General features: G+C 39.7%; 1 protein-coding gene across 1 annotated transcript in view; it reads left to right on the forward strand.

Annotated features, from left to right (window-relative positions):
• The window catches only part of EPB41L4A (erythrocyte membrane protein band 4.1 like 4A), a 475,159-nt gene that overhangs the window by 371,104 nt on the left and 85,259 nt on the right, over positions 1–18,796 (forward strand). The window contains exon 12 of the mRNA XM_007947582.1: positions 3,449–3,570. Coding sequence (XP_007945773.1) covers positions 3,449–3,570 — 122 coding nt within the window. The remainder of the gene's footprint in view (positions 1–3,448; positions 3,571–18,796) is intronic.

An 18,796-nucleotide genomic window follows, 5' to 3' on the forward strand; every position in this document is an offset into this window, starting at 1 on the left:
CCTCCCATCCCCAGTAACCAACAAAGTCAGTTTCTTTCTCTGAATAAACTTTCCTTGACTTTTTACAATAGTCGGCTCATACAATATTTGTCCTTCTGTGATTGACTTATTTCACTCAGCATAAGTCCTCTAAATTCATCCATGTTTCAAGATGATTCATGTATTCTTTATTTTTCTCTAATGTTGCATAGTATTCCATTGTGTGAATGTACTATAGTTTGGTTATCCATTCATCTATTGATGGGTGTTTAGGTTGTTTCCATCTCTTTGCTATAGTGAATTTTGCTGCATTGAACATGGGTGTGCATGTCTGTTCATGTTCTGTATCTCACCTCTTTAGAATACATTTCTAGTAATGGAATTGCTGGATCAAATAGTATTTCTGTTTTCAGTTTTTTAAGGAAACATTATACTGTTTTCCATAGTGGCTGTACCATTTTACAGTCCCACCAGCAGTTTATGAGAGTTCCAATCTCTCTGCAGCCTCTTCATCATTTGTTATTTTCTGTCTTGCTGAACTTTGCTATTACTTGTGGGGGTAAGATGGTATCTCATTGTTGTTTTGATTTGCATCTTTCTAATGGGTAATGATTGTGATCATTTCCTCATGTGTTTGTTGGCCGCCTGTGTAGCCTCTTTAGTGAAGTGTCTGTTCATGTCCTTTGCTCGTTTTTAAACTGGGTTGTTTGTCTTTTTGGTGTTAAGGTGATAAAGTTTTCTGTAAATTTTGGAGATTAGTCCCTGGTCAGATATGTCATAGCCAAATATTTTTTCCCAATCTGTAGGTTCTCTTTTTACTCTTTGGGATAAGTCTTTAGATGCACATAAGAACTTAATTTTTAAAAGGTCCCAGTCTTCTAGTTTCTCTTCTGCTGCCTGTGAATTTTGGGTTATGCTTGATAGTCTATTTATGCTGTAAATTGTATCTTTGATGATCTTTATAGTTTTGGGTTTTACATTTATGTATTTGATCCTACTTGAGTTTGTTTTTGCGTATGGGGTGAGATATGGGTCTTGTTTCATTTTTCTACAAGTGGCTATCCAGTTTTGCCAGCACTATTTGTTAAAGAGGCTATCTTTCCCCCATTTAATGGGTTTTGGGCAGGTGCCTGTACTCTTGTTCTCTTCCCTTTACCCATTGATTGCTGATTACATCCTCACTTTGAGGCTAAAGGGCTGCTGGCAATGCCTCTCAACATAGGATGTGGAGTGGGAGGAGTGTCAGTGTGTAAGGAGGAAGGGAAGTTAAGATCATGGAAATAAAACTGTCCTGTCACAACAGAGCCACCAGACATGAATAAAAGCAAACAAAAAATCCACCACCATTGAATCAATTCCAACTCATAGTGACCCATATGGACAGAGTACAACTGCCCATAAGTTTTCCAAGGCTGTAAGTGTATATGGAATCAGACTGCCTCATCTTTCTACTGCACAGCAGCTGGTGGATTTGAGTTGCCAACCTTTTGGTTACAAGCTGAATGTTTTAACCACTGCACTCCCAGAGCTCCAGACATGAGTAGGGGACACTTTATACTGTCCATCTCTATAGCTGTCAGAGTTTGTGCCACAACCCTAAGAAATAGTAGGAATAAGTAGAAATGTATTCTAAATGAGGAAAATGAAACTGCAGAAAGTTTGAAAAACAACCTGCTAATGGTCATATAGCTAGAGAATGGCAGAGCTGTGTTTTCAACTGGACCCTGAAATGTACCAAGAGCCCTTTCTCCCTGCTGCCAGGCTCTGCTATGTGACCAGATGGAGGCCAGAAAGCTTGTTCTTGTCCTGGGTTTTGTGCAGCCCGTGGCAGATCAGTTTATGTTTCTGGACCATGATCTTACTAATTTTGTGATGTGATTTTCTCATTTATCCTTTGTTCCTAAGAGAGAAAGTATGAGGAAAAATTTAATAATAAAGTAAAAATCTCATTATAAAAGGCTTCAGTGGTCCACGTATTGGTTTTTATTTTCAGGGCAAATAGTTTTTCCTCAATCAATGGAAGTATATGGTGCTCAAGTCTTTCTGATTATAACAGAGAAAGTCTGTTGTAAGTAGGACTTATTTTCAGACTACAAATTTTACATAATAATGGAATTTTCCTGTCTTTGTGGAAATTTTTTAAGCTTTTCAGAAGAGAGGTACTGCTATTTGTATTATCTTACATACTATCTTTAAAAAAAAGAAAAGAGAGAAGTGTCATATGAAAGAAAACCTGTCATAATTTTCTTTCCTCTGCTGTCCACCTCTTTCTAAGTCTATGAGCTATTGAATATTAAGAAAGAGGAAGAGAGCAGAGGAGAGAAAACTATGACCTGGTGTGAGCTGCCCTGGATGGGATCTGGTATCTTAATTCTCATGGTAACTCATGCAAGTGGTATCCCCAGTTGGCCTTGTGAGAGCCATTTTTTATGAGTGTTTCAAGCATCCTTTGTTTCTAATGAAGCTGGATGGGGCAGTGAGGATAGGAAATGCTCACAGAAGGTGAATGCCCTTAGGAGGTGAATCTCACTTTGTAAGTCTTGTTTAATATGTTTTGGGGAGTGAGTCTATTTACTCTTTAAATGTGGGATGTATAGGATTTGGGGCCTTTAAAGGCTTTTATCCTCCCATAATTGACTGTGCTAGTGGTCAGTCAAAATAGGCATACAGAAATGCTTTTTTCCTGCCCTAACTCATATTTTCTGTGTGAAAGGTTAGGGTCATTCTTTAGTTCAAATTCAGCAAATGTGGAATGAAATTTAAGTAAGCTGAATGTTCACTGAAATCCAGAACATGAAGTTATACTGCTCTTTGGGAGAATTTATTGAGGAAATTAGCCCGGCCCTAGGGAAAGCTTGCCATTTTGAATTTTCACTGAATCTTTGGAGAAGATTCCAAAGAACTGTACACTTTGTGTCAAGTTCTAAGCTACCTTTAAATCTTCCTGGGCACTTTATCTGGCACAGGTAAGGTGGGCATAATCAATGGCTGATTGTGGCACAGAAGTCTCAGAGTAAAATTACATCACATTGAGTGATCCTGTGGGTTTGCTTTACAGCTTGTCATGTAAGTATAGCACAGGAGATAGCACTGTAGAATCACTGCCCTTGTATTAGCCCAACATAATATCTTCTTTAGTTATGGAGCTGGAGGAGACTGTCAGCAACCTCTAGTTCTAGTCCATCATTTCCTTAAATCTAAATCCAAATTCTCCCTGTTTCTTTCTTTGAAAGATCTTCCTTCTGTCTAATCTAAATCTCTCACACTAGAATTTCACACTATTTCCTTGGCCTAGGAAATTGATTGCAATGAGAATCAATATGAATCAAAGTATCCTTACAGCCAGTTGTATCTGGGTCTTTTTTTTCTTCCCCCTCTCTCTAGACTTTGCAGATATTCTGAATGAGCCATTGTTTAATTTGTGGTTGTATGATTTTACCTTTTTTAATCAAAATATTGCATTTTCAAGTGGCAGGACAGCTTTGCAAATGAGCCGAGACCTTTCTATTCAACTACCCCGGCCAGATCAGAATGTGACAAGAAGTCGAAGCAAGACTTATCCTAAGAGAATAGCACAAACCCAGCCAGCTGGTAAGTCATGATCCCCTCTAAATCATCATGTGTAATCTTGCATTTTCTCTTAGGCCGGTAGTATAAGATATGTCCACATGGTGAATATCTTCACCAGTGATACTGCCTTGGAAACCCGAAGAGGGGTCGCTATGAGTTGGGTCCAACTCGATGACACATAACAACAACAGCAACAACTACCCACTGCCACTGAGTCAATTCTGACTTACAGTGGCCCTGCAGGACAGAGTAGACCTGCCCCATATAGCATTTCCAAAGCTGTAATCTTTTTTTTTCTTCAATTTTTTATTGTGATTTGGATGCAAATTTACAAAGCAGATTTGTTTTACTCTCAACAGTTCATGCACATTTGGTTTCATGGCCATGATTACAATCCTCAACCATAAAAAGCTCTCCTCCCTATAACTACCCTTTCACATGACCTTCTTATCTATGTATTCCTGCCTGGCTGGCTTTCCCTCTATGTAAATGCTGCCTTTCTGATGTCTCATGGTTGATTGATCTATGGAGTGCATCTTCCTAGGGTAGGTGGGTGTATCTCTCTCAGGAACGTGTTCTTTTATAGGTCTTTCTACTGTTGGGCTATGAGCCAATCCACTGAAGTGAGTCCATTTATAGGCCCGAAGGATAACCCAGGCCACAGACTTGGAGGTTCCACCAGTCTATATCCAGCCAGTAATTCTGGTCATTTTTGTGTTTTTGAATTTTGTTCCACATTTTTCCTCCCACTTTCTCCAGGATCTCCAATTTTGATCCCTTGGTAGCTGCTGGTAGCCAGGCACCTCTAGTTCTTTTGGTCTCAGGGTCATGAAGGCTGGGGTCTTGGTGGTCCATCATATCTTAGGACTAATTGTTTCTGAGTGACTTTAATGTTCTTCACTCTTTGCTCTAGATGGGAGTAGACCAATAGTTGCATCTTAGATGGGCGCTCAAAAGCTTTAAAGACCTGTGGTAGTTAAGTTTGTGTGTCACCTTGGCTGGGCCTGGTTGGGTGGCTGGGTAGCTGGATGTAGTATTCCCCATGATGAGACTGATAATCAACTCCATTTTGGAATCTACTGTGAGTAGCTGCCTTAGGGATGTGGTCTGCTTCCTGTATATAAGGAGCAGCCTTGAGAAATATGGTCTCTAGCTTATGGCATGCTTGGACCCTGCATGTAGCCGTGTCGTTGTCGAGCAACCTGCCATGCTCTGCTGACCTTGGGACTTACGGTAGACTGCGTGTGGTTTGGTAACATTGGGATTGTGCCTTTTTATTTGTTGACCTTGGGCTTGTTAGCCTCAGCAGCAGTAGCTGCCTGAGTGAAGAGATGCCTCTAAGCTTCAGTGGGCCAGGAGCAAGAGGCAGAGCTGAAGCCCAATGTCGAGGGGCTTTCCCACAGCCCGTAGAGCCTGGCACTTTGAACTTGGACTTAAAACCTCCAAACTGTGAGAGAATAAACTCTTGTTTGTTCAAGCCATCCCATTTATGGTATATTCTTGTCAGAGGGTAACCAGAACAAGACCTAGCTGCTCCTCACCAAAGTAGGATGTAGAACAAGATTTTTGTGTACTATGTTGTGCCAATTGAGCATGATATCCCCTGAAACTATGGTGTTGAGCCCTCAGGCCCAGTGATTCTCTCCCTCAGGGTGTTTAGTTGACTCTCAGAAGCTACTCCAACCTTGTCCTCAATTACTTATGTAATGCATGTGGATAATTCTGTAGCAGAAGTACATATGTAAGATTATCTTCAGCCAAATCTGTCCTTGGTGTTGGGTATACTCCTGTTTGCCTACCCTCACTTGATCTTCTCACCTGTCTGTGCTGCCACTGGTAATGCAGTATTATGCATGTAATAGTTTTTGCCTCTGCTGTCTATATATTTTATGCATGTTTCTGTGTCCTCTCTTTCCCCATTGGTACTGCATTGGTCACACACTCTTGCTATACCACCCTTCCCCTCACCCAAATCAACATGTAACCCCACTAGTCAGAAATTTTCTCTCTCCTTCTCTCCCATCCCTGGTAACCAACAAAGTGAATTTTCTTCCCTGCATAAACCTTTTCCTTTTTACAATAATGGACTCATACAATATTTGTCCTTCTGTTATTTCACTCAGTATAATGTCCTCCAAATTGATCTATGTTGTGAGGTGATTTGTGGATTCTTCATTATTCTTTAATGTTGCGTAGTACTCCATTGTGTGAATGTACCATAGTTTGGTTATCCATTCATCTGTTGATGGGCACTAGGTTGTTCCCATCTCTTTGCTATAGTGAATTGTACTGCTGTGAAATGGGTGTTCACATGTCTGTTCATGTCCTGGATCTCACCTCTTTAGGATGTATTCCTGATTATGTAATTGCTGGATCAAGTGGTATTTCTATTTTCAATTTTTTAAGGAAATGCCATACCATTTTTCTCAGTGGCTATACAATTTTATAGTCCCACCAGCAGTGTGTGAGAGTTCCAAACTCCATCCCCTTGCCAGTATTTTGGTATTTTCTGTCTTGTTGAACTTTGCCATTATTGCTGGAGTGAGATGATATCTAATTGTGGTTTTGACTTGCATCTCTTTAATGGCTAATGATTGTGACCACTTCCTCATGTTTTTGTTGGCCACCTAGATCTCTTCTTTGCCCATTTTTGAACTGGATTGTTTGTGTTTTTGTTGTTGAGGTGTTGAAGTTTTTGATAAATTTTAGAGATAAATTCCTTGTTGGCTATGTCATAGCCAAATATTTTTTGCCAATCTATGGGTTCTCTTATCCTTTTGGAGAAGTCATTTGGAAATTAAATAAGAATTTAATTTTTAAAAGTTCTCAGTGATCTAGTTTCTTTTTTGCTGCTTGTGCATTTTGGGTTATGCTATTTATACCATAAATTAGGGCCTGTAGATTGCGCCTGTTTTATCTTTGATGAACTTTTTGGTTTTGGGATTTACATTTAAGTTTTGATCCCACTTGAGTTAATGTTTTGTGTATGGGGTGAGGTTAAAACTGTAAATCTCTATGAAAGCAGACCACCTCATTTTTCTCCTGCAGAATGGCTGATGAGTTCAAACTACTGACCTTTTGGTTAGCAAACCAGTGCTTTAACCTCTCCACTACCACAGCTCCTTAAATGCAGCTCTCTTGTCTTTCTATTATTGTTGTTGTTATGTGCCGACTCATAGTGACCCCTCCTTGGGTTTCTGAGGCAGTATCACTACAGAAGTAGGTTGCCCAACCTTTTTTAATTTGAACCTATAAATGACTAGTGATCAGTAACTATTAATAGTAAATGATAGCTAACATGAATCATCATAACCTATTTAATGAGTGTTTTGGTTACCTCTAGTGCTGCTCTAACAGAAAATACCACAAGTGCAATGGCTTTAACAGCCAGGAATTTATTCTCTTACAGTTTAGGAGGCTAGAAGTCCAAGTTCAAAGTGCCAGCTCTAGGGGCTGGATGAAAGCCCCTCAACCTTGGGCTTCAGCTCTGCCTCTTGCCCCTGGCCCAGTGGAGCTACAGGTGTCTCTTTACTCAGGCAGGGGCTGGCTGCTAAGGCTAACAAGCCCAGGGTTGACAGACAAACTGGCACAGTCCTAATATCACCAAAAAACATGGCAGCCACTAATTCAAGTCCAGAGACAGACCCAAGATCATCAGGAAATATGGCAGGCTCCTAAATGAAAACTGGGTGACCTGCAGAGTCTAAGCATGCAAAAAAGCTACAGAGACCTTTCTCAAAGCAGCTGCTTATATACTGGAAGCATACCATATCCCTAAGGCAGCTACTCAGCTGCTCCAGTAGAGTCTACCATGGAGTTGATTACCAATCTCATCACAGGGAATAACTACATCCAGCTGCCCAACCACTCAAAACCAGGCCCAGCTAAGTTGACACATAACCTTAACTACCACAATGTGTATACCTTTCTTTTTTTTAATTAGGTGCAAATTTACAGAGCAGAATTTGCTTTACATTCAACATTTTGTGTACATTTGGTTTCACTCCCCAAATACAATCCCCAACCCTAACCCACTCTCCTCCTTTCCCTTCCCAGTACCTGACCATCCCCCCCATGCCTTGTTTAGTTATGCACTTCTGTGTGTCCTGCTTTTCCTCCATGTGAATGTTGCCCCTCTGGTGCCCCATGGCCGATTGCTGCAAGGGATGTATCTCCGTAGAGTATGTGGGTGTATCACCTTGGGTTGTGTGGTCTACATGTACATCTTATTTACTACTGGGCTGAGAGCCAGTCATTGGGAGTGAGTTTTATCCCAGGCCTGAAGTGTATCCCAGGGCCATAGTCTTCGGGGTGCCACCAGACTCCATCTGACCAGTAATTCTGGTCATTATTGTGTTTTTGGATTTTGTTCCATGTCTTTTCCCCCACTCTATCCAGGATCTCTAGTTTTGATCCCTTCCTGAGTGGTTGGCATCAGTAGCTGGGCACCATCTAGTTCTTCTGATCTCGAGGTCCATCATGTCCTAGGGCTGATCGTTTCCAAATGCCCTTGGTTTTTTGCACTATTCTTTGCTTCTGATGATAAGAGACCATTAACTGTGTCTTAGATGGTCCCTCAAAAGCTTTTAAGACCCCAGTTGCTACTTACCAACGTAGGATGTGGAGCAAGATTTTTATGTATTTTGTTGTGCCAATTGAGTCTGGTGTCCCCGAATACTATGGTCTTGAGTCAGTAGATCCAATGGATCTCTTTCCCACAGTGCCTGGCTGTCTATGAGGATTGCTCTGTGTCTGTTGTTTCTATAATGATTGCGGGTATTCTGTATCACTGGTGTCTGTGCAAGATTAGCCTCAGCTGAATCTAACTTTGATCTAGAATATCATCCTGTTTACTGACCTCCTTTCTTTTTGAAGGGGTTAAATAAAATATCAATAAGGAAATTTCCTAGTTACATGTATCTGAGATTAGAGTTAAAACATAACCTTAGCAAAAGTCTAAAAAAGTGGGACACTGCTGATAGAACTTAATATGCACAGAATCTAGATTTTGTTGTTGTTGGTCTTTCTTTTGTTATGAAACGTATGTATAGAAAAGTACATAAAATATACCTATACATATACATTCACATTCTAATTATAATTTTACTACCTATGTAGACTTCCTTAAACAAATTAGTTTATTTTGCCTATTTTTAACTTTATTTGAAGAAATTCCTGTATGTATTCTTTCATGTCTTCTTTCTGTCAACTTTACCTATAGTATGTACTAAAATGCGTTCATTTTCCTTGCTGTGATTTTCTGTTGTTCATATGTTCTTATGTAAGTGCCACGTAAGCATTATCTTTTCCCATTCTACCGTTGATGGACATTTTTAGTTGTTTTTAATTCAGACTTTCTTTAATAAAGTCACCTAGTCAACTCATTTTAATCTTTGACCAATGCCCAAAGCTCTCAGTGTTTTACTGTAAAGTGATATTGCAGATTTGAAATGTAAGACATGTTGTCGTTATGTGCCGTCAAGTTGAACCCAACTCATAGCGAACCCTCCTTAGGTTTCCAAGGTGGTATCACTACGGAAGTAGATTGCCCAACTTTCCTTATGAGGAGTGGCTGGTGGGCTTGAACCACCACCCTTCTGGTTAACAGTCAAGTACCTAAGGCACTACAATAGCCTTATTTTTATAAAATGCATGCTTGCTTTAGAAGGCATAGGAAATTTAGACTCTGCCCTTCAAAAGAGAAAAAAAAAAGCTTTCGTATCAATTCTACTTTCCTAGTACAAACACTCGACTCAAAGGCACATAACAACAACAACAACAACAACAAGTACAAACACCATGTTGTATAGCCGCAGGGATCCAGGTGAGGAGAGAGAACGTAAGCATGCCCAAAGCAGCAGGGTGGGAGAGTGGGAGAAAGAGGATTAAAAGCCAAGAACCCAGACAGAGGAGCAGTCAGCCACAGGGATCCAGGTGAGGAGAGGGAACTCAGGCACACCCAAAGCAGCAGGACTGGAGAGTGGGAGAAAGTGAATTAAAAGGCCCAGGAACCAGAACAGAGGAGCAGTCAGCTGCAGGAGTTCAGGTGAGGGGAGAGAACCCAGGCATGCCCAAAGCAGCAGGACGGAAGAGTGGGAGAAAGGGGATTAAAAGCCAGGAACCCAGACAGAGGAGCAGTCAGCCACAGGGATCCAAGTGAGGAGAGGGAACTCAGGCACACCCAAAGCAGCAGGTGTGAGAGCGGGAGAAAGGGGATTAAAAGGCCCAGGAACCAGGACAGAGGAGGAGTCAGCCGCAGGGACCGAGGTAAGGGTGGTACGAGAGGTTTCCAACAGGGAAACAAACTTGTGTGTCGGTTTGCCCTACCATGGTGATGTGTTGATGTGAGTTTTGAGGCTGAGCCACTGGTGTTTCAAACCCAGCGGGATGCACATGGTGCACAGGTATCAGCCCAGCTTACAGACTGAGACAGACTAGGAAGAGGGAAGAGGCTGTCCACTTCTCAAAGAATTGGCAGGGAAAACCTTATGAATAACAAAGAAACACTGTTTGATACATTACCGTGCAACTTTATGAATAGTCCGGTTACGTTAGAAGGTTCTGAAAATAGGACCGGGAAAGAGCTGCATCATCTGAGTAAACCCAGCCTTACTCCTATGGATAAGGTAAAGCTTTCGAGACCTCCATTTGCTGATGTGACACCACTCAAATTGAAGAGAAACAGCTGCAGACGTCCATTAATCATCGGAACATGGAATGTACGAAGTATGAATCTAGGAAAATTGGAAGTCAAAAATGAAATGGAACGCATAAAGATTGATACCCTAGGCACTAGTGAGCTGAAATGGACTGGTTTTGGCCATTTTGAATCAGACAACCATATGATCTACTATGTCGTGAATGACAGTTTGAAGAGGAATGGCATGGCATTCATCATCACAAAGGATGTTTCAAGATCTGTCCTGAAGTACAATACTGTCAATGATAGGATAATATCCATACGTCTACAAGGAAGACCTGTTAATACGACAATTATTCAAATTTATGCACCAACCACCAAAGCCAAAGATGAGGAAATTGAAGAATGTTATCAACTTCTGCAGTCTGAAATTGACCAGACATGCAATCAGGATGTGTTAATTATCACTGTTGATTGGAATGCAAAAGTTGGAAACAAAGAAGAATCACCGGTAGTTGAATAATTTGGCCTTGGTGACAGAAATAATGTTAGAACTCGCATGGTAGAATTTTGCAAGACCAACGACTTGTTCATTGCAAACACCTTTGTTCAACAACACAAATGATGGCTCTACAGGTGGACTTCACCAGATGGAACACACAGGAATCAGATTGACGACATCTGTGGCAGGAGGCAGTGGAAAAGCTCAATATCTTCAGCAAAAACCAAGCCAATTCTGTTGAGGAACAGACCATCAACTGCTCATATGCAAGTTCAACTTCAAGTTAAAGACAATTAAAACAAGTCCAAGAGAGCCAAAATATGATCTTGAATATATCCCTCCTGAATTTAGAGATCATCTAAAAAATAGATTTGATGCATTGAACACCAATGACCGGAAACCAGAAGAATTTTGGGAGGATATTAAGAACATTAGCCATGAAGAAAGCAAGAGATCACTAAAAAGATGAGAAAAGAAGAGAAGACCAAAATGGATGACAGAAGAGACTCTGAAACCTGCCCTTGAGTGGAGAGTAGCTAAAGCAAATGGAAGAAATGACAAGATAAAAGAGCTGAACAGATTTCAAAGAGCAGCTTGAGCAGACAAAACCAATTACTATAATGAAATGTGCAAAGATCTGGAGTTTGAAAACCAAAAAGGAAGAACACACTCAGCATTTCTCAAGCTGAAAGAACTGAAGAAAAAATTTAACCCTCGAGTTGCAATATTGAGAGATTCTATGGGCAAAATATTGAATGATGCAGGAAACATCAAGACAAGATGGCAGGAATATACAGAGTCACTGTACCAAAAAGAACTGATCGATCTTCATCCATTTCAAAAAGTGCCATATGATCTAGAATCAGTGGTACTGAAGGAGGAAGTCAAAGCTTCAATGAAGGAACTGGCGAAGAACAAGGCTCCAGGAATTGACAGAATACCGATTGAGATATTTAAACAAATGGATGCCCCATTGGAGGCACTCACTTGGTTATGCCAAGAGATTTGGAAGACAGCTACCTGGCCAACTGACTGGAAGAGATCCATGCTTGTACCCATTCCAAAGAAATGTGATCCCACAGAATGTGGAAATTACAGAACAATATCATTAATATCACATGCAAGTAAGATCTTACTGAAGATAATTCAAAAACAGTTGCAGCAGTATATTGACAGAGAACTTCCAGAGGTGCAAACTGGATTCAGAAGAGGACATGGAACAAGGGATATCATAGCTGTTGTCAGATGGATCTTGGTTCAAGGCAAAGAATACCAGAAAGATGTTTTCTTGTGTTTTATTGTCTATTTAATGGCATTTGATTGTGTTGATCGTGACAAATTATGGATAACATTGAGAAGGATGGGAATTACCAAACACTTGATTGTCCTCATGAGGAACCTGTACCTTGACCAGGAGGCTGTCATTCGAACGGAACGAGGGGACGCTACATGATTTAAAATCAAGAAGGGAGTACGTCAGGGTTGTATCCTTTCCCCATACTTATTCAGTCTATATGCTGAGCAAATAATTTGAGAAGCTAGACTATATGAAGGAAGATGTGGCATGAGGATTAGAGGAAGAATCATTAACAACCTGAGATACACAGACAATACAACTGCTTGCTGAAAGTGAGTATGATTGAGGCATTTACTGATGAAGGTTGAAGAATATAGTCTGCAGTATGGATTACATCTCAATATAAAGAAAACAAAAATCCTCACAGCTGGACCAATGAGCAGCATCACAATAAATGGAGAGAAGATTGAGGTTGTCAGAGAATTCACGTTGCTTGATTCTACAATCGATGCCAATGGAAGCAGCAGTCAGGACATTAGAAGACGTCTAGTATTGGGAAAGTCAACTGCGAAGGAACTGTTTCAAGTGCTGAGGAGCAAGGATTTCTCCTTGAGGACTAAGGTGCGCCTGACAGGCCATGATATTTCCAATTGCCTTGTATGCATGTGAGAGTTGGACAATGAATAAGGAAGACCGAAGAAGAGTGGATGCTTTTGAGTTGTGGTGCTGACGAAGAATGCTGAAAGTACCATGGACTGCTAAAAGAACTAACAGATCTGTCCTGGAGGAAGTGCACCTGAAATGCTCCTTGGAAGTGAGATTGGCCAGACTTCGTCTCACCTACTTTGGTCATGTTGTCAGAAGGGACCATTCCCTGGAGAAGGATGTCATGCTTGGTAGGGTGGAGCATCGACAAAAGAGGGGGAGGCCTTCAACGAGATGGATTGACACAGTGGCTGTGATGATGGGCTCAAGTGTATCAGGGATCACGGAGCTGGCACGGGATCAGGGAGTGTTTCATTCTGCTGTGCATGGGGTCTCTATGAGTCAGAAACAACTCGACGGCACCTAAGAACAACAACAATAGCTTTTGCACAAAAGTGATAATGTTGTATGCTTTTCTTATTTAATGATATATTATGGGTATGTTTTAAGTCTTTACATGTTCTTATGCAGAACTTTTTAAAATGTCTGCATGTTTTTCTGCTACATATATATAAAAAAAAAAAAAAAATTGCCATTGAGTCAAGTCTGACTCATAGCAACCCCCATAGGGTTTCCACAACTGCAATTCTTTAAGGAAGTAGATTGCCCTATATTCCTCCTACAGAGCAGCTGATGGATTTGAACCATTGACCTTCTGGTTAGCAGCCACATGCCTTACCCTATATGTCTCCAGAGTCCCTTAGCAATGACATACTTTATTCAAATAATTTTTGGTTCTTAGATATTTAAGCTGTCTCAGAATTTGAAAACTACAAATATAAGTAAAGTGAATATCCTAATAGTTTTCCAGTGTTCATTATTATTTATTATATATATTTTAAATATAAATATATTTTCATTATTTTTATTCTACAAAGAGAATTAATGAAATTCTCTGTTATAAAGTAAAACTTTATTTTGAGCATGTTTCATTTTGGTTTTAACTTACTTTTAGCCTAACTTTTGTGAGCCCATGTTCCACAAAGACTGGGATTTGGCAGCTCACTCTCCCCTTGACAGTTTGATTGTCCTGTGTGAGGAAGGACCATTTAACAAATGCCCAAGATGACCCAATATTACTATTGCTATCATCCCCAGAGAAAGGATGTTGGGTGGCAGGAATTAATTTACTTCCAGTTTTTCTTTTTCTTTCTTTTTTTTTTTTTTTTTTCATGATGTTGCATTTTCTTTATCCTTTAATTGAAGGAAGCCTGCCTTAGGTATCCCTCCACCCTTAGGTCATGGTGGGGTTCTGAATGGGAGCAGAATGTTCAGAGGGTTTTCTAGTCTTTAGCTACATCGGTCACCATTCACAACTCCTACTTCAAGCCCATATGGTTTCATGATGTTCTTGTGTGAACTGGGGCTGGGAGGTGTGTGGGAGGGTAGACGTCTTTGCTGAGGCTGGGAGGCCCTGGAACCTAGAAAATCCTCACAGCCAATTGTCCCCTCTGGCTCTGCCGCCTTCCCTGAGTGCTGTTGAGATGGTCATTATAACCCTAAAACCTCTATCTCCTTCCCCACCATGCAGGCAGCTTCTCTAGCCCTATTACTTCTTTCTCCCACATTCACAGCTCCACAGCAACCCTGTCTCTCAGAAACAGGGACTTGTGGGTAGGTAGGGGGGCAGGAAAGGAAAAACAGTTCTGATTCATTTTTTAAAAATTTATTTTGTTGTTGTTGAGCATACACACAGCAAAACATACAGCAATTCAACTGTTTGTACATGTACAATTTGGGGATGTTGATTATTCTCATTCTTTTTTATTACCTTTTACTGGCAAAAGGAAAACAAAAGAGACATTTCAGTTAATTATCCTCCTGTAGTTACTTAAATTTTATTTAAAAATTGTGATGATTAAAATGGCAGAAAACAAATTTTAAAACATACAAAAAGTTAATTTCATCAGATGGCACTTAGTGTATTTCACAAAAATGGAGTTATAGTTTTAATAAAAGATAGAAATGTTTTTTTTCTCTAATCAGGTCTGCTATTGATTTCCATACTACTGTTCTCGCTAAAATAAAATTTTAGAACAGCATTGTCAGGAATCATCAGCTTACCTTGTTTAACAGTTATATGTAATTTTTAAAAAAAGTTACGATAGAAAGATTTTTACTTTTTGTTAGTTTACATCTTAAATTTATAGTATAGTATGACCTGTTATTTTAGAAGACATCCTTTTGTTTCCTCTGAAGTTAAAGTAATTCAATCAAACTGCATTCCAGTTCTCTGCAAGTTTAAAAGGCCTTTTTTTTTTCTCCACCTCTCAATCAGAAATAATAAATAACCTAGTTGCTAAAAAGCCATTGTGTCTACAGTCTGCCAAGACTAGGCCTTGGCACCACAATGAGGAAGTACATTCCAGAGTCAAGAGCCCTACACCCAGCATGCCTGCCGCCCCACCCGGAGGAGTTCAGCGCCAGGGCAGGCAGCCAGAGCATTCCTGCAAATCACAGCTGCCTTGCTGAGCTCATGGTGCAGCAGGAAGAGATAGCAGGAGGGAAAAGTGCTTATTTATATAGCCCTTTCTCTGACAAAGGTTTAGCAAGCCACACAGGTGGGTTCTTGTCAGAAGAGAGCCTCTGTTATAAGTAGGCAATAAAGACAGAACATTTGGATATAATCCATAATTAGCTGTAAGAAAAGTAATGGGTGAAACCATTTGTAATGGATAAACAATGCTGTGATTGTCTAGTGTAGCATTTCTTAAAAACATCCCCCTAATGAACATAGAAATATGTTGCATTGTAGTCAGTGGGTAACAGAAAAGCAAGATAGAGTGACTTTTGGCATTTCCACTCCAGTCTGTGGAGGAGGCCTCTAACACAGATGTCTGAGGGGTTGTAAAAATGATTTCTGAGTGAGGGTGATTTGTGCTCAACTGGAAAACACAGCTACTGTTTGGGCCATCCTAATTGTCTGTGCAGGAAAGTGGTGGACCCAGTGTTGCCACTTCTGAGAAGCAGGAAATTGGGATTTTTATGTGAACTTTTCAAAAGTTTAAATATTGGCAGTTGATTTAATTTTGAGAATCTGTGTGTGCTAAATTAAACATTCCTGAAGTCATGATTTGGTTTGAGGACTCCCTCTTTGGACGTCTGATTGAAAGAGCTGGTGTTAATGGATAATCAATCCACCTTGTTGCCGAGAGATCCCTCCACTTTGTCTGGGGCTCACAGTAGGTTTCTCCAACATTCCCAGTGCGAGCATCACTACATCCAATTTAAAAAGTCCGTCAAAGTCCAAAACAAGCAATTTGTCAATAGTAGGTCAGTCTGCCAGCTTGAAGGGATGATAATGCCACACAGCTGTGGACCTCATAATGAATGATTCATGTAAAGACAGCTGACCAGCAAGTCCTGAGTTGAGTGCAGCCAAAAGGAGAGAAAGAAGAAATGCTTTGTTGTAGTGAAGTTCAATTTCACTTGATGCAGTATAACTCTGGGCTGCTGAGAAATAGTAATATCAAAGAAGCAATAATCATTTATTGAATACTTCCTCTGACTGGGACATTATGTCACATGTGAAGGTCAGCAGAAGCTTACTTTGGCTTATGGCAAACAAATCTTTTGCTTTTTTTATAAAGAAGAGAAAAGTCTAACTATTTGAATAGAGACTGGCTTGTCAGACCAAGGCAATAGGATCTAGTAAACTAGATTTGGTAAAGTAGAGTTCAACCTAAGAATTCCTTGAAGTAATTGGGTAACTTTATGAGATCACATAATTAATCTGAGCCTCAGTTTCTTTGTCTTTCAAATGGAGATGTCACCCCTAGTCTCACAGGTTGTTGTCATGGGGATGATGTCTGAAATGGACTGAGTGTTGTGTCCAGCACATCTAGGGGCTTGATACACTCTAGTTTTCTTCTCGTAAACCAAAAAGAAGTCTTCCCATACAGTGTCAAAGGGTCTGCTTATCTACCTGTCGGTCTTTGAATTCTGTTTGCCATGATAATGTCAATTTCATATAAACCAGTTGCCATTGAATTGACACTTATGCATGGTGACTCCATGTGTATCAGAGTAAAGTTGTATCTGATTTTACTAGGCCTGAATTCTTGGTCTAATTTGGCTATGACCTGTAACATGTCACTTATCTTTCTAAGCTTTCATCTTATTATCCATAAAATAAAATAGTTGAGCAATATAAGCTTTAAAGACACCTCTTCTTAAAATTCTCTAGCTTACTCTATGTACCTTACCTAGATTAATAGTTTATCTAGTTTACATGTCATAGAGTTAAAAAATGAAGACATTTTTGGAAAACTTGTTTTCTAAGCATGGTTTTCATCACTCTGGAAATCCTAGAGATTTTTTAAAAATATCTCCCCAGATTATATAAAATACTTTTTTTTTTGTAATTGGAAATAAATATTTTCTTGGGGCATATTTTTGATTTTGGAAAATGGTTTAATTCGGCCTTTTAAGCATATTAAAATAAAATAAAACTCTTATTGACAAAATTGAATGAAATTGACCGCAAACTTTGCTATAAATTTATTTTTAGTGTAAATTGAACAGATGAATTTGAGGTTTTACCTCTTTGGTTAACTGTCAATGAGTAAGAATGTATACTCTATTAAAATAAAAGCAAAGAGGTTCATTGAAGGTTCAAAACACTTTGAACTGGGGACACATCTGATTTCACAAAGTGAAGTCAGATACTCCAAAATAGTGGAGTAACAGGCATATTTATGAGATAAATATCAGGAACTAATGTACCAATTCTGATTGGAAGTTGCAATATCAGGGATGCCAGAGGTGAGACAATTCAAAGGGGAGCGTTACATGATTCCTTGGAAACACGAATTTAGGCTATTTGGAGTGGTTAGTTTAAATAGGTGACTAAGGGGATTTGTCATTGGAAATAAGAAGTCCAAGCTGCACTGAAGGAATTGATGAAAAATAAGGCTCAAGAATGACAGAATACCCACTGAGATGTTTCAACAAATGGCTGCCACACTGGAGACCCTTAATCGTTTATGCAAAGAATATGGAAGGCAGCTACCTGGCCAACCAACAGGAAGAGACCCATATTTGTGCCCATTCCAAAGAAAGATGATCCAACAGAATGTGGACGTTATTGAACAATATCATTACTATCATGTGCAAGTAAAATTTTGCTGATGATAATTCAAAAACAGTTACAGCAGTACATTGACAGAGAACTTCCAAAAATTTAAGCTGGATTCAGAATAGGACATGGAATGAAGAATATGATTGCTGATGTCAGATGGATCTTGGCTGAAAGCAAAGAATACCAGAAAATTGTTTACTTTCTTTTATTTAATGTGCAAAGGCATTTGACTGTGTGGATCATAACAAATTATGGATAAGATTGAGAAGAATGGGAATTCCAGAACACTTAATTATACTCCTGAGAACCTCATACACAGACCAAGAGGCTTTGGTTCAAACAGAACAAGGGGATACTGCATGGTTTAAATCAGAAAGGGTGTGTGTCAGGACTGTATCCTTTCACCATACTTATTCAAACTGCATGCTGAGCAAATAATCCAAGAATCTGTATTGTATGAAGAAGAACTCAGCATCAGGATTGGCGGAAGATTCATTAACAACCTGTGATATGCAAATGACACAGTCTTACTTCCTGGAAGTGAATATGACTTGAAGCACTTACTGATAAAGATCAAAGACTACAGACTTCAGTATGGATTGCATCTCAATATAAAGAAAACAAAAATCTTCACAACTGGACCAATAAGCACCATCATGATAAATGGACAAAAGATTGAAGTTGTCAAAGATCTCATATTATTTGGTTCCACAATTAGCACCAATGGAAGCAGCAGTCAAGATATCAGACAATATATTGCACTGGGCAAATCTGCTGCAAAAGACCTCTTTAAAGTGCTAAGGAGGAGAGATGTCTCTTTGAAGGCTAAGGTGCACCTAACTCAAGTGATGGTATTTTCACATACCTCATATGCATGTGAAAGCTGGACACTGAATAAGGAAGATCAAAGAAGAACTAATGCCTTTGCATTGTGTTGGTGAAGAACACTGAAAATACCATGCAGTACCAGAAGAACAAACAAATCTGTTACTTAAGAAGTGTAGCTGAAATGCTCCTTGGAAG

Source organism: Orycteropus afer, unplaced genomic scaffold, assembly GCF_000298275.1.
Source record: "Orycteropus afer afer isolate SDZICR_OR568_19922 unplaced genomic scaffold, OryAfe1.0 scaffold00191, whole genome shotgun sequence".
NCBI classification, from domain to species: domain Eukaryota; kingdom Metazoa; phylum Chordata; class Mammalia; order Tubulidentata; family Orycteropodidae; genus Orycteropus; species Orycteropus afer.